This window comes from Kogia breviceps, chromosome 14 (assembly GCF_026419965.1).
Source record: "Kogia breviceps isolate mKogBre1 chromosome 14, mKogBre1 haplotype 1, whole genome shotgun sequence".
Classification (NCBI taxonomy): domain Eukaryota; kingdom Metazoa; phylum Chordata; class Mammalia; order Artiodactyla; family Physeteridae; genus Kogia; species Kogia breviceps.
This window is the reverse complement of record NC_081323.1, coordinates 87,658,641-87,682,371: the sequence shown is the minus strand read 5'-3', so window position 1 is coordinate 87,682,371 and position 23,731 is coordinate 87,658,641. Positions and strand designations below refer to the sequence as shown.

General features: G+C 61.1%; 1 protein-coding gene and 1 non-coding gene across 6 annotated transcripts in view; both read right to left on the bottom strand.

The window, feature by feature from the left end:
• Positions 1-23,731, bottom strand: part of LOC131740922 (monocyte to macrophage differentiation factor 2) — a 141,837-nt gene that overhangs the window by 28,443 nt on the left and 89,663 nt on the right. For all 5 annotated transcript variants that reach the window (XR_010836426.1, XR_010836425.1, XM_067012598.1 and 2 more), the window contains 7 exons: positions 16,490-16,737; positions 14,822-15,454; positions 12,795-12,832; positions 6,833-6,993; positions 3,175-3,287; positions 2,326-2,563; positions 1,452-1,624 (listed from right to left, as the gene is read on the bottom strand). Coding sequence is in view for 3 of the 5 variants with exons in the window: in XM_067012598.1 (XP_066868699.1) it covers positions 1,452-1,624; positions 2,326-2,563; positions 3,175-3,287; positions 6,833-6,993; positions 12,795-12,832; positions 14,822-15,454; positions 16,490-16,737 (1,604 nt within the window). In the remaining 2 variants the exon portion in view is untranslated. The remainder of the gene's footprint in view (positions 1-1,451; positions 1,625-2,325; positions 2,564-3,174; positions 3,288-6,832; positions 6,994-12,794; positions 12,833-14,821; positions 15,455-16,489; positions 16,738-23,731) is intronic.
• Positions 20,285-20,391, bottom strand: LOC131741922 (U6 spliceosomal RNA). Its single transcript, XR_009331275.1, has one exon. It is a non-coding gene; the product is annotated as a U6 spliceosomal RNA (small nuclear RNA).

Here is a 23,731-nt window from a genome sequence, read left to right as displayed (position 1 = left end):
GTGGTTGTAGGACTGAGGTCCCATCCCTGTGCTGGCCTCCAGCCAAGGGCCACTCCCAACTCCTGGAGGCCACTGTACCCCTTGCCCCGTGGCCCCGTCCTCCACCTTCAGAGCCAACCCTCTGCTTCGTTCTCTCCGTCTCTCTGACCCACTCTTCTGCTTCCCTCTTTTTTCTTTTATTGAAGTACAGCTGATTTACAACATTCTGTTACTGGTATATGGTAAAGTGATTTTAAATATATATGATCCTCCTTCAGATTCTTTTCCATTATGGTTTATCACGGGATACTGAATATAGTTCCCTGTGCTCTACAGTAGGACCTTGTTGTTTACTTGTTTTATGTACAGTAGTTTGTATCTGTTAATCCCGAATTCCTAATTTCTCTCTCCCCCCCCTTTCCCCTCTGGTAACCATAAGTTTGTTTTCTATGCCTGTGAGAGCCTGTTTCTGTTTTGTAAATAAATTCATTTGTATCATATTTTTAGATTTCACACAGAAGTCGTATCAAATGGTATGTCTTTCTCCTTCTCTGCCTGACTTACTTCACTTAGCGTAACAATCTCTAGGTCCATCCATATCACTGCAAATGGCATTATCTCATTCTTTTTTATGGCTGAGTAGTACTCCATCGTATACATGCACCACAATCTCCTTACGCCAGTCGTCTGTCGATGGACACTTAGGTTGCTTCCGTGTTATTGAAGATAGTGCTATGAACAGTGGGGCGCATATGTCTTTTCGAATTAGAGTTTTCTCTGGATATATGCCCAGGAGTGGGATTGCTGGATCATATGGTAGCTCCATCTTTAGTTTTCTGAGGAACCTCCATGCTGTTCTCCACGGTGGCCGTCCAGTTTACATTCCCACCAACAGGGTGGGAGGGCTCCCTTCTGTCCACACCATCTCCAGCATTTGTTATTTGTAGGCTTTTAATGATGGCCATTCCAACCGGTGTGAGGTGATACCTCACTGTAGTTTCAATTTGCATTTCTCTGGTAATCAGCAATGCTGAGCATCTTTTCATGTGCCTCCTTTGGGCCATCCGTATGTCTTCTTTGGAGAAATGTCTGTTAGGTCTTTTGCCCATTTTTTTATTGTGTTGTTTTCTGATGTCGAGCTGTATGAGTTATTTGTAGATTTTGGAAATTAAGCCCTTGTTGGTCTCATCGTTTGCAAATATTTTCCCAGTCTTAAGGACTCGTGTGCTCAGACGGGGCCACCAGGTGCCCCGGGGTGACCTCCCCACATCAGCAGGGCCCCCTGTGGCCACAGCTGCAGGTCAGAGACCAGACACAGACATCCTGGGGCCGTTATCCTGCCTGCAGGTGGGGACAGCTGTGGACTAAGCCACTGCAAGCCCACCGAGCCCCTCCTGGACGGCAAGCAGCCGACCCCCGGGCGACCCATCCTAGCTGCGCCCGCTGCCCCCGACCCTCTGCACCCCTCCCACCTGGACGAGCTGGGCGCTGGGCGTGGCCAGCAGGTTGAGCGTGCAGGAAAGCTTCCGGAAGAAGCGCTCTCCAGCCTCGCCAAAGCCGGCGCTCCTTGTCCACTCCAGGAGCTGCTGCAGGCGGGCACAGGCCTGGACGCCTCTGGGCCAGTGGAAGCAGCTCAGAGAGGGCCCTGGGAACGGAGGGAAGAAAAGAGGGTGAAGTCGGGCAGCCCTTGCAGGGCAGGTATGCTGCCCGCCCACCCCCGAGGGAGCCAGGCCCAGCTGGGCCCTAGCCCTGTCCTCCTCCCGCCCCCCACCCACACCCCCACCCCCACCCCCACCCCAGGTCTCTGGACAGACGGAAGACCTTACGTCAGTTTCTAAGACAACTACCTGCTTCCAGACCCCTCTCTGGGCATATGGGTAGGCGGGTATGGAGGTGGGAGGTGAAGGTGGCAGGGCAGGGAGGGGCGGTGACAGCCACACGACCCCAAGTGCAGAGGGCCGTGGTCCAGGCTTCGCACGTGCTGTGGGCTGGCCCTGCTCTCCCTGCCCCGCACCCCTGCACTGCCTCGGCCCTGAGCACTGGGCAGGGCGACGGAGGAGATCTGGGTGGCAGTGAGGCAGGGTCAAAGGCCACGTCACTTCCCTGAGCCTGCCGCCCCCTCGCTCACAGGGGCCCCAGGCCACGTGGGGATAAAATGAACCAGGAGAGGCCGGAGGGACCCCGTGCCGACACGGACGGGCGGCTCCCGCTCCCGCGGGGACAGGCCCTGCAGCACGGCCTCCCCCCGCGGCACCCGCCCAGACGCCACGGAGCAGGACGGCTCAGCCCGTCGGCCTCAGGGAGGACACGCTCGCAGCCCCGCGGGCCGTCCGCCCCGACCCTCACCCTTGTCCAGGAGCTGGTTGAAGAGCAGCGTGCCGGAGAAGAAGAAGAGGTAAGCCAGCACCTGGGCGGCGATCTCGGGGTGCACCTGCAGCAGCCGAAGGAGGTCCAGGGTGGCCTGGTAGATGGACACGACGCGGTGCAGCTCCTCGGGCAGCTGAGGGGCTGAGCCCCAGCTCTCGCGGCACTCCAGCTGGAAGGGGGGGCACTCCAGCAGGGCCGGGAGGCACACGTACAGGGACTGGGGGCGAGAGGAGAACACGGGCTGCTGTGGGCAGGGGGCCCCGGGCCTGACCCGTCCCGCTCCTGCCTCGGCCAGACCACGTGGGTCAGCGACCCGCGTGTGAGCGCCGGGCTCCCCGGCGGGAGCTGCGGCGGGGAGGGGGGTCAGTAAAGCTCCCAGCGAAGGCGCAGATGACACGGGCTCCGGGGGCTCCGGCAAAGGGGCCGGACGGCGCCCTGAGGGCCCTGAGGGCAGGGGCTTCGCCCTCTTCTTCTTTTATCAGAAGGGTTTTACTGGACGGAGGGGGGCGAGTGCGCCCCGGGGTCCCCCGCTCGGCTCTGAGTCCCGAGATGTGGCCGCACGGCTGCCCCCACCAGCGTGCGGGACGGTGCGGGCAGGGGAGCCGGGGCCACGGCAGCCGGCACCACCGCACGGCTGTCCCGCCGTCCGAGTCGCCTCCCCAGAGCCGCCGGCCCCGTCTCTCTCGCCCGCTGGCCCCGCGCTGGGGCAGAGGACTCGTTCGATGAGAGCAACAGCAGGTGAGGGGCCCGAGGCCGGGGTCCGGGTGGGCAGAGGCGGCCGGGCCGGCACCCAGGTCCCCCGGGAGAACGCGCACGCAGAGGCCGTACCTTGGAGACGTAGTACACGCACTGCTGGAAGGCGTACAGGACGACCTCCTCCAGCACTGCCATGGCCTCCTCACTGGCCGTGAGGGCACAGGAGAACAGGGACTCCTTCGAGCCTGCGGGGGGACATGGCGTCGTCACTGCAGGGCCGGGGGAGGCGGGGCTCAGGCAGGAACCTTCTGGAACCGCCGCGACTTCAAACCCCCACCCGACGCCTCCTGAGGTTTCCGCCCAGCACCCTCCTCTTGGGTTTGGAAAACGTGACAAACCCAAGCCACGGGGCCCCCGGGCCCAGGGGTCCCGGGGTGCTTGCTGAGGTGGCCAGGACCCCAGGCCCCGAGCTTCCAGGCCCATGGACACCGGCCCTCGTGCCCCGTTCCCCCCCCACTAGCGCCCCCAGGGGAGACGCTGCCGTGTCTCAGGCACAGAGTGGAGACCCCGGGCGCTCGGCACAGTGGGGGACGGGCACCTGGGACAACAGGCCGGGGAGATGAGCCTCCCAGGCCGGGCAGCGGCCAGGGGGCTGTGGCTGCGGCTGGGGCGTGTGAGCGACGCCAGGAGGCTCCCTCCCCCTGGGTGGGGCTCCTGTACGGCCAAGAGGCCAGGCTGGCCACAGGGCCCCCAAGACCAGGGGCCCAACAGGGAGGGGCCATCCCGAGGGGCCTTCCCGAACTCGGGAGGCATGAGGTGCCTGATGCCGGCGGCCCCGGTGGCACCTGGGGAGGGACCGGACGGGACGCCCGCCTCCGTCCTTCGCCCGCTCAGCCGGCAGCAGGGCTTTCCTGCGCTGCCCGTCTGGCGCGGCCTTTGGCTTAATGCACAGAGTGGGCCCCACGTCTGGGAACCTCCTTTCAGGGAGGGAGGGAGGCCAGGAATCGCCCTGAGCGCTAAGCTGGGCCTCCCAGGAGCACAGGGACGGGGCGCCCGGCTACCCGGCCAATGGAAACGGCGTGCGCGGCCGTCAGAGACCCGCCCTGCAGACGCCAGGATGCCCCGTCGGGGGCTCGGGGCGCCCTGACCCCCCAGGGCCCCTCCCACAGCCTGGCTGCAGGGTCTGGCTGCTCCCCGCAGCCTCCCGGGGCTTTGGGGGAGAAGCCAGTCGGGCGGCTGGAGGGGCCGCAGGCTCTGGCGGCGCCAGCCTGTCTGAGACGGCAGACCTACCCCCCTCGTGCGGGCCCGGGGGCTCTGGAGAGCGGGAGGAGGGGGCGGACACAGAGGGAAGAGGCCGGGGACCCGCACAGCACAACCACGGGCGGCTCCCAGCAAGGGCCCTGAAGCCCTCCTGGCCGCACGCTCCGCGAGGGTTTCCGACTCCGCTTTAGCCCACGCGCGCCTGTCAGCGGACCCAGGCCCCGGGACTAAGGACCGCCCCCGGGACCCCACGTCTGCAGGCGCCGAGGCAGAGCCCCAAAGGCTTACAGGAGAATTTTAAATGAATAAAATAAACCTCCCCCCTGATGGGCTAATCTTTTATCTTCCCATGTGAATGGGCTTCCTGGATAAGAGCTTCAGACAGAAAAGGTTGCTTGGGGAAGAAAAAGCTCTTTTTCCAGTTTTCAGGACATGACATCTCTGTTTTTAGAATTCTTCCCACAGATATTTCCTGCTGAAGGTCAGGAGGCCAAACACGCCAACTCTGACCCTTCCTTGGCCCCCTGGTTGATGGTTTTTTCCCCTGAGCTCTCCAGAGCAGAGCCCGCACCGCCCCGGACATTGTTTCGGGGACGCCCAGGCCCGGCCGTGGCCTCCCCAGCCCTGCGGTCCCCGGGGCGGGCAGGGGTGGGGCCCCAGCCGCCCACACGCTCACTCCTCCCAATGTCGCCTGGGCCCCACGACATCCGGGCCTCGGACCAAGAATATCTTCCTAAGAGCAGCGCCGCCGGCAGCTTTTTTCATGAAAATCAGCCCGACTCAGGGTCCCCGCGAGGGACACGCTAACCCCAGGCCTGCAGCCTCTCAACACAGCGTCTGCAACACGTCCAGACGAGGAGGGGCACCGCGGGACTCGCCCATGAGCGCCGTGCCCGACCTCGGGGTGACGGGGTGCCGCCACCCGACCTGTGCCGGCCTCCCGGCTTCCGCACGGAAGGACCAGCCAGAGGCGGGGTGCTCGCCGGCCGACGCCACGTGCACAAGAGTCCCCCCTCCACTCAGAGCCCGCTGAGCACCGCGGCCTCGGTCCTGGGCGCCTGGAGGCCCAGCCCCCCGAAAGGAGCTCAGCAGGGTCTGGGGGAGAGGTGACAGGAAGCCTCGCGGGGAGAGGGAGCGGCTCCGCGGCGCTGGACCCCGGCGGCACCGAGCGCGGCTGGGCCCCGGCTGCCGGGCAGGGCAAGGCGTGCTGGCGACGGAGACCCGGGAGGTGTAGCCCTCGCGTCACGTTCGGGGGAAAGGCGGGTGACAGTCTGCCTCCAGCGCAGGCCCGGTGGACAGACGGCAGCCGCCCCGTCCTGGGGGTCTACGGGACGGCGTTCAGTGTCCACCCAAGGGGGACAAGGGAGGGAGCGACTGGCCAGTGGGCCCGCAACGAATGGCCACTGGGGCACAGAGGAGCCCCTGCTTCCGCCACGTACCCACGGAGGCCCCGGGAGCCCAAGACAGTCCCCACCACCCCTTCCCTGGGAAGTCGCGGGGAGAAAAGACTCAGAAACCACAACTGACGAGAGGAAGGTAGGCGGACCCCGTCGCCCCAGGCCCGGCCGGGACGCCCCAGGGCCTCGGCCCCGCCACCCCGTCTCCGCGGCCGGCTCCCCGGTGGCCAATTGAGCGTGATGGGACAGCCGGCCCTGGGCAGACCAGCCCCCTCGCCGGCGGCCGCCACGAGCCCCTCCCCTAGGAACCTAGCCGGTGGGCATCGGGGGACGGCAGGGCCCAGGGCCTCAGGCCGACTGTGAGCCCGTGTCCCGGGACACACGGCCGCGCCGTCCTGCCGCGCGGCCTCCCCACGGCTCCCCGGGGCGGCCAGGCCCCCGGGGCAGGGCCGCACACCCGCCCGGACGGGAGGGAGCGAAGCGGGCGGCTCTGTCCTCGCAGGGCAGGGCGAGGCCGTGCGGGGCGAAACCGAGCCCTGGTCCCCCGGCCGCCACACCCGGTCCCGCTGCACGCAGCCCCGCTGCGCCGTCCCGGCTCTGTGCCAGGCCCCGCCAAGGCCCCATCAGACACACGCCAGCTGACATCTCACACGCCCTCAGGGCCTGGCCGAACGCCCCCTTCTCCACGAAGCCCTCCTGGACCGCCCCAGTCAGAGTCACCCTCTCACTGAGCGTTTTCAGCGCTGTACGCTGCGTCGCATCAGCTCTCCGAGGCACGTTCTCCTACGTTTTAGTCTCTGAAGTCAACACGCGTCACACGTTCTCGTCACTCTCACGAGCAACGCGCCTCCCTTCTGAGGCTGCGGTGCGTTCTGGAGGGGCTGGCGGCCAGGGGCTGACAGCATGCAGTGAGTGACCTCTGTCTCCCGGGCCTCCCCAGGCAGAACACAGTGGGGCCGCGTGAAATGACGGGGACATGCAGCGCCGACGCGTCATGGCCGAGAGGCACCGGCTTAGCCCGACCAGCTCTTGGGGGACGCCCCCGACACACACCCATCTCTGCTCCGGGGGCCACCTCTCCCCTGAGAGCGCCCGGGGACGCTCACCACCTGGAAGCGGCAGCACGGCCGTACCTGTGACGTCCAGCTCCTCCTCCAGGCTCTGCATGTAGAGTGGGCACTTCTGCTGGATAAAGTACAGAAGCTCGACCGAGTTGGACATCCAGAAGAGGATGTGCTGCAGGTCCGGAACCAGGCCTGCCATGGTGAAGCTGGCCGTGGAGAGGGGCTCCTGGCTGCCAAGACAGAGACCCAGAGTCACGCCGAGCCCGCCGCACGCGCTCTGTGCGTGAGAACGGCGGACGCTCAAAAACACCACCACGATCTGTCAGCCTGCCGGCGTCAGGCTGGGCATTGGATTCGGATCCATAACCTGTTAGAGGCACGTTGCCTACAAACCCTCACAGGCGGGGCCGTCCGAGGCCACGCTGGAAAAGGGCTCTGGCGAATGGCTTCTTTTCACATCTTCTCTTTGAGAATCAGAGAACAGCGCGCTGTGACCGTTTGGACAAGCGACAGGAACTGCCCCTGGTCCCCAAGGGCGAGAGAGACGCGGGCAGGTGTCTTAAGTTAGGAACGTAACGAACAGAGGAGACAGCAGAGGCGCAAACGCTTGGGGTGGTGATGGGACAAGGGCAGCTAAGTGCTACCTCATCACGGCAGGAGGCGGAAGACAAGGGCCAAGGCAGCGTCAGGAGGCAGGGATCGCGGGCGTTACTGGAAGACTCGGAGATATACGGTTAGAAAACCCACAGACGACCCCACTCACGGAGGCTGCCTGGCCATGTCTGGGGCCGGGCGGCGCGCAGAGGAGCTCGTGTCCCCCCGGGGAGCGAGGCAGGAGGAGCTCCCAGGCGCCGGCACGGAGCTAGGCCCTTCCCGGCCCTCCAATCCCATCCCACCCTGGGGGACGGCCGCCTGGGGTAGGGGGCCCGCGGCACTCCCTTTCCACGGGCACGTGGGGGCCGCCTGCCTCCCTCGATGGCAGCCTGCGAGGTCAGCTCCGCCCATCTCAAGCCCCTCCTCCCCGGGACACCCCCGGGTGTCCCCGGGGCCCCAGCCGCCAGCATCGAGGACCTGATGTCCGGGTCGCCCGCAATGTGACAGAAGCTGCGGCGCCGTCCTCACCAGCCTCCTGGGGAGGCCGGTGGGTGGGTGCGGCGAGCAGAGCTCCGGGCGATTCCTCCATCTAAACGCCAGTCCGTGTCTCTCCGGCGCGGCTCCTCATCCTGGCAGCACGCCCGTCGGCAGGCTGTGCACTCTGAGAGCGTCCTCACGGCGGAGGGCCCCCGACCACACCTGCCAGGTGCTCTGACAGGTGAGCAGAGGTCTGCTGGCACGCAAAGCAAACCACCCAGAGGTAACTCGGTCTGGCTGGGGGTGACGCTGGGCTGCGCCTCTTGCTGGCGGATTCCGGGGGTGAGGCAGGCGTCTGCGGGCATCGCGCAAGGACGGTGCTGGCCCCAGCTCTGCATCCTGCCGGGAGGGCTTGCCGGCGCCCGGAGCAGCTCAGGGACTCCGGCCGTCGCGGTGACCGTCGTGCCGGGCGTCCCGGCGATCGGGCCCACGGGAGAAGCCGAGGGGCCATGTCAGTGGCGGGGCTGCTGAGTGAGGGTCGGGAGGGCTGCAGCCCCAGCCTCCTGCGTGTGCCCCACGGGCCTCGGGCCCCCTTCCCGCGCGCTCTCCTTGAGCCTGCAGTTTGTCCCTCTCTCTGACGAAGCTTCACTTTTGTCCACAGACAACGCGACCTCCCTCTGTCCTGCTCCCGGGGAGGGACGGGCTTCAGACGCGTCTCCTGGTTTTCGCTGCTCACCTTGTTCCTCTCGTCCGTTCTCCTTGCTGGTTGAATTACACACACACATGCACGAAGAGCTTTACGTCGTCAAAAAAGCATGAATCTGCTCGTCAGAGCCTACAGCTCCATTTCGTTTTCAACATTTACTGCCCTTCTCGATTCCGCCCAGGACCCAATGGGACAGACAGGCCTCCACGGAAAAGCAACCCACCAGCTACTGCCAAGCGGAGCTTTGGTGTCGGGTCCCAGCGAGGTCGGCGCTGAGGACGCGCCCCCGGCCGTGCCTGCCGGGCCGTGGGGCACAAACAAGGCACAGCGGCCGGGCAAGCGCCGAGTAGGCACGGCGATTTCAGGGACATGACACCAAAGGCACAGGAAGTAAAAACACAGACAGACAAGTGGGGTTACACCAAACCGAAAGGCTTCTGTGCAGCAAAGGAAACCATTAACAGAATAAGAAGGCAACCCACGGAATGGGAGAAAACATTTGCACACCACATATCGGATAAGGGGTGAGTCTCCCAATACACACAAGGAACTCCTACAACTCAGAAGCAAAAAAAACACCAAAAAACAAAAAAAAGCAAACCGCTAATAACCCTATTAAAAACGTGCTGAAGACTTGAATAGATGTGTCTCCAAAGTAGACAGACAGCCAGAGGAGCATGAAAAGGTTCTCAACATACCTGATCATCAGGGAAATGCAAGTCAAAATCACGAGGAGCCACCACCCCACACCCGTCAGAATGGCTTCATGAAAAAGACCAGAGTCGACAAGTATTGGTGAGGATGTGCAAAAATCAGAGCGCTTATGCACTGCTGGTAGGGATGCAAACTGGTGCAGCCACGGTGTAAAGCAGTACGGAGGTTCCTCAAAAAACTAAAAATAGAACTACCTTATGATCCGGCAATTCCACTTCTTGGTGTTTATCCAAAAGAATTGAAATCAGGATCTCCAAGAAATATGAGCACCCCCAGTGTTCACTGCAGCACTAATCATATAATATCCAAGATGTGGAATCAAGCTAAAGGTCTACTGACGGATGAATGAATTAAGAAAATCTGGTTTATAACACAATGGGACATTATCCAGCATTAAATAAAGAAGGAAATCCTGCAATAGGCAACAATACGGATGAACCCTGAAGACACGACGCTCAGTGAAATAAACCAATCACAGAAGGACACATACTGTGTGACTCCGCTTACGCGAGAGACCCAAAAGAATCAAACTCACAGAATCAGCGAGTAGAGTGGTGGGTACCAGGGGGCGGGGGCGGGAGGGCAGAAAAGAGAAACTGCTCATCAATGAGCGTAAAGTCTCAATTATGCAGGATGAGCAAGATCTAGAGACCTGCTGTACGACAGCGTACCTACAGTCAACCATACTTTACTGCACACTTAATAGTTTAAGAGCACAGCTTTCATGTTAAGTGTTCTCACCACAGTAAAATACATAAAAATAAACCCAATCAAATCAATGACGTTCTGATATAATTTTTTTAAAAAAATCATCTGGGGGACTTCCCTGGTGGCCCGGCGGTTAAGACTCTGCGCTTCCACGGCAGGGGGCACAGATTCAATCCCTGGTCGGGGAACTGATCCCTCATGACGCATGGTGCGGCCAAAATATTTTTTTAAATAAAAATAAAAATCATCTGGGACACCTGTACAAGAGAAATGATTGCTCTTCTATATTATTATTATTAATATATTATTATTACTGAAAATAAAATTTAAAACATTTTTGTTAGTAAATATGAAAATGAAAAAAATTTCAAAAATCTTTCTAAACAATTCAGGAGTCAAAGAAGAAATTAAAACAGAAATTATGCAAGGAGAAGGAAATAATAAAGAGGTAAATGGAATAGAAATCAAAGGAAAAGTAAACAGAAACAACAAAATTGGTTCTTTTAAACAGATGATAACAGACAAATGCCTGGGAAGATAAGTCAAAGGGGGTGGGGAGAGAAAAAATAGGAACACAACAGGAATTATATAAGGTGATATCACTACAAATATATCAGAGATGAAAAAAGTCCTACGAGAATATAACGAACAATTTCATTCGAATAACTTTGAAAACACGGGCAATAGATAATTTCCTAGGAAAGCAAAACTTACCAAAATCAACACAAGAAGAAACAAGAAACTAAATAAACCATAAACATTTAAAGAAATGGAATCGGCAAACCCAGGCACCGCCCAGACGCTTTCCTGGCCACAGCTTCCAGGAAACCCCCGCGGCCCAGAGTCCCCACGTTCGGACAAACCGACTCAGAGAACTGAAAGCACAGAAGGCTGCCCAGATCGTTTCTGAGAACCTTGCCATTAAAATCAGACAAGGACAATACGAAACAAGAAATGAATTCACAGGCCAATTTTACTTATGAATTCAGATGAGAAAATCCTAAAGTCTCAACGAACCGCATCTTGCCTTGCTAATAACAAAATCAGTAGTTATGAGAAGTTCGATCCCGGGAGTCCAATCGCGGTCCAGAAAACCTCCTGATGTAGGACCCACACTCACAGATTCAAGGGGAAAACGTGTGACGATCACAGACACGGAAAAAGCGTTCAGCAAGAGTCAAGGGCCACTTACAATTTTAAAAGCAGCACACGAGACAGACCTGAAGCAAATGCGGCAAGATGTGAATCACGTCACATTCAGGTGTGGGCTCAGGGGTAACTGATACATTCTGTTCTCGTCTGTATTTTGAAAGTGATTCATAATTTAAAAAAGAAAAAAAAAAAAAAAAAAAAAAAAAGCATTCGCTGGGAAATGGACCCAGGGCTGTTTTTAGGCCCCGATGACTCAAGGAGCTGCTGAAGGAGGGGCTGCCTCCTCCCGTCTAAGGGCCAAGGCCCCAGCAGACAGGCTCCGGTGGGAGGGCGCGCTCAGGAGGGCGCGGGCCGGGTGCCGCTGAGGACCCCTCACCTCCAGGCCGGCCTCACCCTGGGGACGGGGCTGTGCCATCTGGGAGCAAAGCTGGGGGCGAGGCCGGCTCCCTCACGCGGACTCCCCCTCCCGGGCGCGGGAGCCTAAAGGATGCAGGGCTCCCCCGAGCTGCCTAGGCCTCAGCCGGTCCCTCCACGCCGGGCCAGCTGTGGGCTGTCTTCCGTGGGCCCCCCCACCCAGGGCCCGGCCGGTAACAGCACCCCGCCACCCACTACCCTCGAGCAGGGCGGCAGCTTCGCCGCTCAGACCCCGGCTCCCCCCCGCCTCTGAGCCTCCAGTTCCCCACTTCGGAAGCGGGGGGATAATGATGCTTCCTCCCGACTCCCTTACAGCAGGGGTGCCCCGTCCCCACCCGGGCCGCACAGCAGGAGGTGAGCCGCAGGCAAGTGGGCGAAGCTTCACCTGCCTCTCCTCACCACCAGCTGAAGCGTTTCCCACCCCCCACCCCGTCCATGGAGAAACCAGTCCCCGGTGCCAAAACGGTTGGGGACCGCTGGCTTACAGGACCACGGGCGCACGGTACCCCACAAGCACGGACGGCAACCGCGTGCTTCATAAACGGAGTATCTTCTTCACGTGTCATCCTCACATAAACAGAAATGAGGCAAACCCCGTGGACCGCCCGCCGCATGACTTAAGGCCCCGCGAGCCCTTCGTCCAAGACGGGCAGTGACCGCAGGCAGCCTCTGCCCGGGCTGTCACCACATGTGCGTGTGTTCCTTCAAGGGGACGGACAGCCGTGGCCTTCACGCCTCCACCGTGGCCAGGCGTCCGCCGCACAAACACAGGTGCTGCCGCCACCTTCTGCGAAGGCGGTTCTCGGTGGTGTCCGCTCAAGGGCGGGCGGGGGGTGTCCCAGGTTACGCACCTCTGTACCGTTAACGCCAAATGGTTTCCTCAAGTCCCCCCAGCGGCGCGTAAGAGTAGAACCCGTACTTTCTAGGAAGACCGACGTTGGACAGCGGAGACCCGCTGCCCTACCTCTACGCCGGGAGGCGTCCATTTCCCCAAAGCAGCAGGTTCGCGTTAACACAGCAATGACGGGAGGGACAGGGGAAGGCTTCCCGGAGGGTCGTGCCCACTCGTCTCACAGATGCTCTGGAGAGACCCCCCCCCCCCCGACACAGAGCTGCCGGGGTGGTGACTACAGACATGGAAACAGCCGCCCTCAGACAGAAAGACACAGAGCTGACCCCAGAGGTTGCAGGGTGAGGGGTGCTGGGTCTTGGCTCCTGGGGAGCCAGTGGCCTACTGGGCGGGTACGAAGACGGGGCCGTACTTACAGGTGCGCCTGCTTCTCGGCGAGTTCTTTGGTTTTCTCCTACAATTATAAAGGGAAAAAAAGCAAAGATGAGACAAGCAGGACAGCACGGGCAATGAGCAGTGAGGACACCACTGACACAGGCTCTCGTCTACACGAAACATGGCATCACTGCTCCGGGCGTCCCGTACCGGACGATTTGCTCCAAGCTACGCTGGGAAGACTGTTTTCCACTTGACCTGACCTCCTGGCACTCCGTTACTGTGTACGATCCACGCGTTTCCTACAAGAGCCCTATTTCACAGCCGTCTCTCCCACGTAACAGCCGGCCATTTAGGGAGCAGTGAAGATGGCTCAAGCGTATGACAAATGTCCGAATGAACGTTCTAGCAACCCTCTTATGGTTAAGCTTCAAAGACGCACTTTTAAAAGTCAGCCCAGTAACGCGGAGCAGATGCACGTGGGCCTGAGTACACAAGCTTGTTTAAACGTCCCCGTAGGGACTCAGGTCTAGACAACGTTTTCTGTCCCTTTTAATCAAGAACTCATTCTTGCTTTAGTGACGTTACCCGGCTAAGCGTGGTCCTGACTGCGACCCCCTCACGTGTCCTCTTAGGGGCTCACGTCGGCCTGAGTTGACGAGACACGTGAGCACAGGGGGATGCAGAGGAGGCTGCTGATGCCCAGGAAACAGACGGACAAATGAACCTCAAGGCTCTAGACAGACCAGAGCCGAGGCTTCTCACACCCCAGAGGGGAAGCCGTACGGGGGACACCGGGGCCCGGGACCTGGGCTGAGGGGGGTCCCATCCCCACGAGCCTGCTTCCAAGCCTGCACGGGGTGGGGGGGGGGCGGGGGGCCGATCCCACGTGCCCGGCGGGGGAGCCGGGGACGATGCTCGGGCCCGGGGGGACCCGGTTCTCTGCCCGGAGCTCTCAGCTGTGGCGCGGGACCCCGCACCTACGCCGTCAGGGAGGTTGTGGGAATCGAGTCCAACAGCGTCTGATTACTGGTAAGTGTCTGGCACAGAGCAGACTCGGAAAAGGACGGCGACCCGCGTGGAACTCGGAGCTTCTAAGCGCCAGGCCCCTCGGGCCACGCTGCACGGACGTCAGCCGCACAGAGGGGAGGCGGGACCGCACACAGCAAATGCCACGCGGGACGCTGGGGGGCGCGGCTCTGACGCACGCGGCGCGCACAGACCTTCGGACGCGGGGCGGCCGGGATGGCTCCTGCTTTTAAAACGTTTCAAACGTTTTAAATGCGGCTTTTAATCTGAGGAATCTCTCCTGTGTCCACACAGCCGACTGGTTTCCTTTGCGCACGTCCGCCTCAAGGTGAGCGCGGCCGAGACTGAGGGAGTCTCTCTGAAGGACTGCGTGTAACTACCGGCCATCCTTTGGGTCCCCAGGGAGTCCAGCCCCTGGGGGGGCGGGAGAGGACGGGGGGGGGGGGGGGGGGGGCTGCCCGCCAGGTGCTCCGGCCCCGGGACGTCTGTCTGGCAGTGCCCGAGGCCGCCTCCGAGAGGGGTGAGGGGAGGGGCGCTGCCAGCCGCGGGGGGCGGGGGGAGGCCAGGGCTGCTGCTCAACATCCTGTGGCGCAGGGGTCAGCCCCCCGGCAAGGAGTTCTGCCCGGACGTGCGTGGTGGCGCGCGGTCCAGAGGCCGTCCTGGGGCAAGTTTCAGTGTACGGCATCGACCGGTCCCGTGCCCCCGCTCTGCCCCCCACCCGACGAGGGCTCTGCGGTGGGGTGTCGGCCGGGGCTCGACCTGCTCCCGGCAGAAAGCGCGGGGCCCCCAGGCCGCCCGGGCGCCGGCAGGGCCGGGCCGTGGGGAGGGACACAGGACCAGAGCTCACGAAGCTGAACCCTCAGCGGACACCCCAGCCCCCTCGGTGGCCCTGTCTACCCTGCTCGCCCAACGGCGATGAAGCCTGGTCTCGGTCAAGGGGGAGCTTGCGCCCCCCGCCCGGGCGGCCGCGGCTCCCACCTGCTCCTCCCCCGGCCGAGGCCGCCGGCAGCCAGCGCCCCCCCCGCCCCCCGCCACTGACCCAGACGGTCTCTCGGATCATCGTGGCCATCTTGAGCAGGAGCCGCCCGAAGGAGCCCGGCTCGAGGCGGGCGGCCGAGTGCTGGACGCAGAGGCAGAGGAGGAAGGCGGGGGTCAGCTTGTGGTCGCCGCCGCCCGGCTCGACCAGCGTCAGGATCCGCTGCAGCAGCGCGTCCTCCACGTCGGGCTCGAACTCCAGGTGCAGCGGCCGCGGCCGGGGCGGGACGGGCCCCGCGGAGACTGAGGCGCCCCGGGCCCGGAGCGGGGCGCCGCACATCCTACAGCTCTCCGGCACGGCCCGGAGGCGGGCCAGGGCCTGGGCGGGCAGGGGCTGGGCCTGCGCTGGGTCCTTCAGCAGCAGCAGGTAGTACAGGCCCAGGGAGAGCAGGTCCCCGTGGCGCAGCACCACGGCGCGGCCCCCCACCTCCGAGAAGTTGACCGAGACGGGCGCCCCGGGGATGGGCTCCAGGACCAGCTGCGCCCCCGCCTGCGCCCGGCCCGATGGCCGGCGCTTGCGGATGGTGCAGTGCAGGGGCAGGATGTCGGGGGCCGAGAGGCTGATGCTGGGCTTGCTGGAGGGGGTCCTCTGGCCCACCGTGTGCTGCTCCCGGTTGAGCACGTAGACCAGGCTGTCCTGAAACGCAGACACCAGACCTCAGGGGCAGGACGCCACTCGGGCAGTTCCGTCCCTGGTACCTAAGCCACCCTGGGCAGCACACCCCCCGCCCCCCCGGAGCCCTTCCTGACCCGCTGCCTGCCCACACTGGGCGCCCCCCCATCTCCCAGAGCAGCCTCGGTGGTAGACCAGACGCCCGGGGTGCGGGTGGGGGTGCAGGTGGGGGGCTCCAGCTTCAGGATGTGAGAGGCCAGACGAGGGCAGACCTGGGCGGGGACACCGGCCGACAGACACGCCGGGCCCGCCCGCTCCGCCAGGTGACAGGGACGAGCCAGGGAAGCGCCCCTCCTCGGCTGCGCCGGCTCTGGGAGGGAAGCTGCCTCCCAGGCCCTGAGCTGCAGAGCCCTGACGAGGTCACACGGCGTTCGGGGAGGGTGGAGCAGGAAGGACACGCGGGCGAGCGAGAGGCCAGGAGGAACAGCAGACCCCCCCCCCCCCCGGGGCGGCAGCACGGCAGGGCAGGGTCGGTGGGGTCGCCAGGGCGAGACCCTTCAGGCCAAGAGGCCTCCGGCAAAAGTGGTACAAAATGCTGGCGCGGGGCGGGGGCCTGGGGGCTCCTCAGAGAGAGCCGCCCTGCACACGCTCGAGGCCAGGCCGCGGGAGGCCTGCGCCCCAGCCCACGGGGGCCGTTCCCCAGGGGCCCGCCGGGCCGGGCAGGGAGGGGGCCCAGTACCAGGTAAGACCCATGTTGCTATCAGTCAGTGAGGAGCTGGGGGGACCCCCTCCCAAGGCGCCGCTGCCGCCCGCTGCAGCCTGCACCAAAGAACGTTCTGGAAGCAGAGGACGGGGAAGCCGCCACCCTCCTCCAGCGTCTAGGGCAGACCCAATGGGGCGCTCCCCCCCAGCCCACTTCTCCAGCCCCCGAGCGCCCCGCCGACGTGGTGAGTGAGGACCAGAGGGGCGGGGGCGTCTAGCCGAGAGCCTCCTGCCTGCCCTGCGCGCCACGGCCCCCCCACGCCCCCCGCCGCCTCAGCCCCGCGGACGGGCACTCACGTGCTGCTGGCTGTAGCCCTGCAGGAGCAGCAGGTGGGGAGACTCGTAGAGGGAGCAGCGCATGGCGTCCCGGCCGGGCTCCTCGGGGCCCCGCGCAGCGGATGGCGGGGCGGTGGCCGAGCCCAGGCTGGTCTCGCTGACCGTGCGGCGCAGCCGGGGTGGAGGGGGGCTCCAGGCGCCCCCCGCGGCCGGGGCTGGGGTTCCCTTGGCGCGGCTCCGCTGCAGTCTCCGGGCTTGGGCGTTTATCCCTGCGGCAGAGGCAGCGCGGGGTGAACAGACGGCTCGAGGCCGCTCCCGACAAGGGTCGCGGCTCCGTCAAGCAGGCCTGCAGGCGGCCGCGGGGCTCTGCCCGCCGACCGCATCCTCGGAAGGCCAGGGCTCCTCCGGCGCTCGCCCCGCGAGCCAGGCAGCCCGGCCGTCCGCGGCCCCAGACGCCCCACAGGAGCCCGTGGCACGTCCCAGCCCCAAGACCAGCCAGCTCCACGGCCTCCCCGCGGGGTGCCAAGCCCACCGCAGCCTCAACCCCCGCAGAGTCAGCGTGCTGGGGGCTTCGTGGGTACCACGCCGACCCCCAAACCTGCCCATCCCCTGTCCCGTCCTGGCAGCCCGCGTGCACGTGCGCGTGCGCGCTGATGACATGACAACCGTTCGTCATCCCCCCTCGTTTTACAAGGAGGAAGCAGTCGGCTCGCCTCGTCACTCCAGCCCACAGGGCCGGCTGGTCTCCATCCAGAACACGGCTGCTCCTTCCCGGGGCACCTCCAACACGGCCAGGCACACGCATGCACACGAGCACACATGCACACGCGCACACCCGTGCACACCCCACGAAAGCCTTACCCTTCTACACGTAGGAAGCGCTCTTTTAAACTAATGCCGCGTGAAAGCCGAGAAGCCACATGGAACTCAAGAGGGCCAGTCTCCCGTCACCGTCGCCGCTCCCCGGCTGACCCAGGCCTTCCTCTCTGAGCCCCTGCCGAGGGCCCTCCACACAGCCTCTGTCCGCAGCATCCCTTCCTATAACCGCTCCAGACAAAACCAGACAAAGCCAGAGGAAGCGAGGTGGGCAAGCGGGGGCCGAGGGCGCCCGGGAAGGCCGACCTGCCTCCCAGGAGGAGAAGGGAGCCCGGTCCCCGGCAGCCCACAGGGAGCCGGGGCTGCAGGAGGGAGGCGGCTCAGCCGCAGTGCCAGCCGTTTGCCGGATACCTGCTGCTCCCCGCCTGCTGCAGAGCCGGGCCAGCGACCGTCAGGCGCGGAGGGGGGGAAGGGGCGGGTCAGGGGAAGGAGCAGGGCGAGGGCAGGAGGCAGGGACAGAGGAGCGGAGGTGGGGGCAGGCGGCGGGGGGCAGCCCCCAGCCTCACCCGTCCCACAGCCTGCTCTCACGGCTGGGGCATCACTGCACAAGCGGGGGCCCTGCCTGAAAGAAGACATTTAAAAACCAATGCAAAACGACGCTCTAGCCCAGGCCTTTCCTCCCTCTAGGACGGGGCTGCGGGAGAGGACGCACCTCGGAACCACCTTCCACAAGTGCTGGGGCCCCCAGGCAGCAGCAGAACCCAGAAGGTCACCCTTTCCTCTTCGATTCCCGGGGGCCCCCAGAGGCCCTGGACGAGGCCTGAGCGACCAGGGCCAGCGTCCCCGGGACTGCGGCAGACGGGCGTGGGCCCGCCCTCTCGGCCGACTGGACACCACTCCTCCAGCTGGGGTCCCGCGTCCCCTGGCAAACGACCCCTCCCAGGCTAAGGCAGGGGCTCTCACCCCGCCCTCGCTCAGGGCCACCTGGGGAGTTTGGAACAGCGCCCAGGGCCCATCCACGGGCCCTCAGGGTTGAAGGGCCAGGGCTGTCGGGAGGGAGGTGGCGGCAGCTCGAGGCCGGGGCCGCCGGACCGCCGACGCCAGCACGGCCAGCGTGTAGAGCAACCCACAAGGTCCGGCGAGAGATCCGCACACACCCCGCGGGCAGCGCAGCCAGGAGGACCCTCACACGTGTGGACGCCTGAGCAAGGAAGGCCTCTGGACCCCACATAACCAACCCCCCACGGGCCCTATCCTCGCGCAGGGCAGAGATGCGGCAGGGGAAGCCGGGCCGAGCCCGTACCCAGTGGTGGGTGGAAAGGCAGAGGGGGAGCGATGGGTAGGGTGCGAGACCTCTGCTTACACGTCGAAAAGAGCACATGAGACCCCACCACATACCGCTCGTGCTGTGCGTACGTGTGCACGTAAAGCTGTTTTTGAAAACGGACAGAAGAGGCACACAGTAAATTCAAGAAATGGCCCCCTTACTGGTGGGGGTCTGAGCCCGGGGAGGTACATCACATACCGTATTGGAGCCACCAGGACACGTGTGACATCACGTACTGCACGTGATAGCACATACTTTATGGATAACTCTGTGTGCTGTTTTACTCGTTTTATTGTTAAAACTCGAAATAAATGTGATTTAAAATGTTTATGTCAACTCTGGAGGGCAAGTACTCAGGTGTAAAGTAAAAATCACGGACACTCTGAGGTCCTCGCACGTGTGTAGGACTCTGCGGCTGCCCCGAGGTGGGCAGGGGGGCCTGGGGGGGGCGCCCGATGAGGCCGCCGGAGACCGTTCGGCCAGCCACCCTGAGGGGGTCGCGGCTTCGGGTGCCGCCCCGCGTCTGATCCCACCTCAGCTTCGCCACCACAAGCCACACATCCCAACGCCGTGCAAACCCAGGGCGGTCTGTCCGGCTCTGAGCAGAACCTCCTCCCTAAGCCTGGCGGGGAGGCTGGGCGGCGGCGAGAGGGGGGACGTGTGGGCAGCGCCACCCACGAGCCAGCGGCCTGCGGGGCGCGGCCTGGGGTTCGCGGCCTGGTCCAGGCTCTGCGCGCTGGATCTGGGGCGTCACGGTGGAGCCCGCGTCCAGAGCAAGGTCGCCCCTGCGACCCCTCCAGCGCCACCACGATGGAGATTCGGCAACAGACACACCACGGAGAAGCCCTGGCCCGCGGGGGTGCGGCGCGGAGGGAATAAAGTGACGAGAGCGGCCAGGCCTTGTACGGAGGTGATTTCACGCGCCAAGTTACTCATCTTAGAGGAAAACGCCCAGCCTTGCCACTGGGTGAAGAAGACGCGCTCCATTTCTGGATCACGCCTCCCCGCGAGCTGGGCTGCACGGCCCGGGACATTTCCCGCTGCGCTAGGGGTGGCGGAGTTAGCGAGGTCACAGGTTTACCTGGTCCTGCAGGTCTGAGGGACACCCGGGAATCTGTACTTTGTAAACGCTCCCCAGAAGGTTCTGGAACTCAGCTAGGACAGGAACCACTGCCAAGGGCACTCCCCTCCCCCAGTGCCTTGTCTACAGAAAACCCACAGGGGGAGAAAGGGAAACCCACCGAGCACTCGGAAAAGACACTCGAGCACCTACCGTTTTTATTTGCGTTCTGGATTTCTAACGCTCTTCTCTAGACTAAAACGTTTGTCAGTTGCCCGGAAGATGGCAGATAGGAGGCTCCCCTCTTCCCTCCTGTATAAGGCACACCTTGTCTTACTGCGCTTCACAGATACGGCGTGCTGCAAGCTGAAGGTCTGCGGCAACCCTGGCTGAGCAAGTCTACTGGCACGTTTCTTCCAACAGCACGTGCTCACTTCGTGTCTCTGCATCACACCGTGGTAACTCTCACAATATTTCAAACTTTCTCGTTATTATTATATTTGTTATGGTGATCTGTGATCAATGACCTCTGATGTTACTCTTGTAACTGTTTTGACGTTTTTTAGTAATAAAGTATTTTTTTATTTATTATTTTTTTAAACATCTTTATTGGAAAAATATGGAAGGCGTCACGAATTTGCTTGTCATCCTTGCGCAGGGGCCATGCTAATCTTCTCTGTATCGTCCCAATTTTAGCAGATGTGCTGCCGAAGCAAGCACAGTAATAAAGTATTTTTTGTCTTTTTTTGTTTTTTGCGGCACGCGGGCCTCTCACTGTCGCGGCCCCTCCCGCTGCGGAGCACAGGCTCCGGACGCGCAGGCTCAGTGGCCGTGGCACGTGGGATCCTCCCAGACCGGGGCACGAACCCGCGTCCCCTGCATCGGCAGGCGGACTCTCAACCACTGCGCCACCAGGGAAGCCCAGTAATGAAGTATTTTAAAATTAAGGTATGTATATTGTTTTTCTAGACATAATGCAATCGCACCCTTAATAGACCTCAGTAGAGCAGAAACATCATTTTTCTGGGCACTGGGAAACCAAAAAGTTCCTGTGACTCTCTTTACCGACGTGCCGGCTTCATTGCAGTGGTCTGGGCCTGAACCCGCCACATCTCAGAGCTGGGCCTGTATCTGTTCCCCGGTGAAAAGGCAGAAACACACCCAGCAGAGGAATAGAAGGAGGGGTCTGGGTAACCAGAACCTGGAGAGGCCTCTGTGTCCCCCCCCCCACCCAGGACACACATGAGACCACCTGACCGCCCAACACTGGGCCCCAGACCCAGAAGCACAGTGACCGCTTTCCCACATCTTAGGAGGAGAACACGACCGGGAGGGATTCTGAAGCGGCCCTTGCTGCCCCTAAACAGGCTCACGGTTAAGTCACAGGCCCTGGCTTGGATGCTCAGGGCCGACCCTGCCGCTCCGGGACTGCGTGTCTCTGACACGGGAACTGGGGGAGGGGCCCTAACCGGCAGGCGGCGCAACCGCGACACAGACGACGGTGGCGCCCTTCACAACGGACGCGCGTGGTTGAAGAAAGGAGCCCGGAGCTTCCCTCTCCCGGCAGCTGCCCCAGCTCCCGCCACCGGAGTCAAGCCCGCGAGCGGCTGCCTCTGCAGGGCAGGGATCTGCGGTCCCTCGTCCCCTCCATCAGACGCCCCTGGGCCAGGCAGCCGTCGGGCAGCGGGGGAGAGGCGGAAGGATGACACCGCAGGCCACACGGTGTTTGACGTGTCGGTGCAGGCATCCCCCCTGCGGGGAGACAGGAAAGGAGCCGGGATACCGGGGGCGGGGGGGGCGGGGGGGGCCCGCTAATTCTGAAAGCAGCTGGCAGTTGTCATCAGGGCTCCCGTCATGGGCTCCAGAACAGCACTGGAAAGAACAGCACAGCTCTCTTCCTGGACGCCAGTAAGTTCAGGACAATAAATTCAAGCTGTAGGTTTTACCTCTGGGCCCTGTTTGCTCTTCTCTCCCAGGATCAGAGGGTGTGAAACAGCGTCTACAACTCGGAGAAATCCCTGTTGATCACACCCACTACCAGGGCTGCAGGAGAACTCAGAGGTGCGGTTTCCGATCGGGGTCGGATGAGGCAAACGTTCCTGCATTAGGGAATTTTCCTAAAACTGGGGGGAACTGAGACTCTTTTAGTGGATCTCTAACAACAGCTGGAGAGGCGCTGCTAACACAAACTCTGCAGTAGCCACTGCACAACTCGGAGGTCAGACCTGCCTTAAACAAGTCCCTTGTAACGAGAATGCCCTTTTCTGGGTTAGCAAAAGATGCGGAACGAAGCCCTAAGTTAATCGAGCAGTCCCTGACGTTAATTTGAGGTTTTGTGTCTTTGAAATGTCCAACAACGATGAGAAACTACCTAAGGACCATTTGGTGACGCCGCATCTACCTGCTTCGTGGCCAGCTTTATTCTGAGTATTTTGCATTCAATTCCACTTCATTCTCAAGATAAACCCTTCAAAGGGACTGCGGTGACGTGGGAATATGTTACCTAGCTCTTTAGGATCGATCCTACCATTGGCAAATAAAATTCTAAAAAAAAAATGTATATCGTACCCCCCCCCCCCCCCGCAGTTAGGGACACGACACAGATGCCTGCTGACCACTTCTGTTCAACATCGTACTGGAGGTCCTGGAGGTCCCAGCCAGTACAATAAGGCAAGAAAAACAAATGAAAGGTAGAAGGATTGAAAAGAAAGAAAGAAATTTGTGATGATTTTTAAGACGATGTGGTTGTGTATACAGAAAATGCAAAAGAATCTATGGACAAATTATTAGAATTAACAAATGAGTTTAGCAAGGGGACTAGATATGGTGAGTATGCAAATTCAATACTATTTTAAAATACTAGAAAAAAAGAGAAAAGGGTATGTTTTTTTAAAAAAGATACCATTTATAATAATGTCAAGAAACAAGAAACTGAGGAATAAAGCTTCCAGAAGATGGGCAGGACCACGTCACTGAAAACTACAAAAGCACCACTGACAGAATCAAGGAAGCTTAGGTGAAAAAGACAGGCCAGGTGTGAGCGAGGAAGTGGGACAGTTAGAGCCCTTGCACGCTGCTGGGGGAGGGGGCGTCAACTGGCACAAGCGGCCTGGAAAGCACCGTGGGCTGGTGTCTCCTACCACTGAACCATCACGTCCACTCCGCAGTGTACACACGACAGGAACACACGTGGGACCACGGGACGTGCACAGGAACACGTCCACGGCAGCATCACGCCTACTGGGCCCAAACCGGAAACACCGAGTGTCTACCGACAACTGGTCGACCAAATCAACTGTGGCCCATTCACATAATGGAATCCTGCACAGCAATAGTAATGCATGGACTCTTCTAAAAGGCAAGAATAAGCCAAAAAAAAAAAAAAAAAAAAAAAGCCAGACACAAAAAGGTACAAATAATACGATTCCATTTATAGGAAATTTACTTAGAGCCAAAACTGAACTATGGTTTTAGAAGTCAGAGAGGTTGGCTCAATGGCCGAGGGCCAGAAGGAGGTGTGGGGGAGGCTGCAGGTGTCCTGATACTGTTCTAGCTCTTGGCACACATGTGTACTCATCTTCTGAAAAATCGCTGAGCTGCGCCCTCACAATGTGGGCACGCTTCTGTCTGTACGCTAATTTTCAATGAAAATTTTCCTTTTAAAGAAGAGGACCTCAGATCTTAAGATTACCATACTCAAATTATAAGACCAGGCTTACACTGTTTAAAGAGATAAAACATGCCTTGAAATATATGTAGAGAACAGGAAATTATAAAAAATAAATCAGCTTTGAAAAATAACCAACTAGAACTTCTAGAAATGAAACAATACAGTAACGGAAACTATGCAGCATATCAGACACAATGGAAAAGAGGATCAGTAAACTAAAAGACAAGTCTAAAATGTCTAGGATGTGGTAGAAAGTGACCAAAAAAGGAAGAAAAAAGAAGACATGAAAGACATTAGGAGATAGGGAAGAGAGAGTGAGAGGCCTCACACACGTTTTAAGACAGCTCTGGGGGAATTCCCTGGCAGTCCAGTGGTTAGGACTCAGTGCTT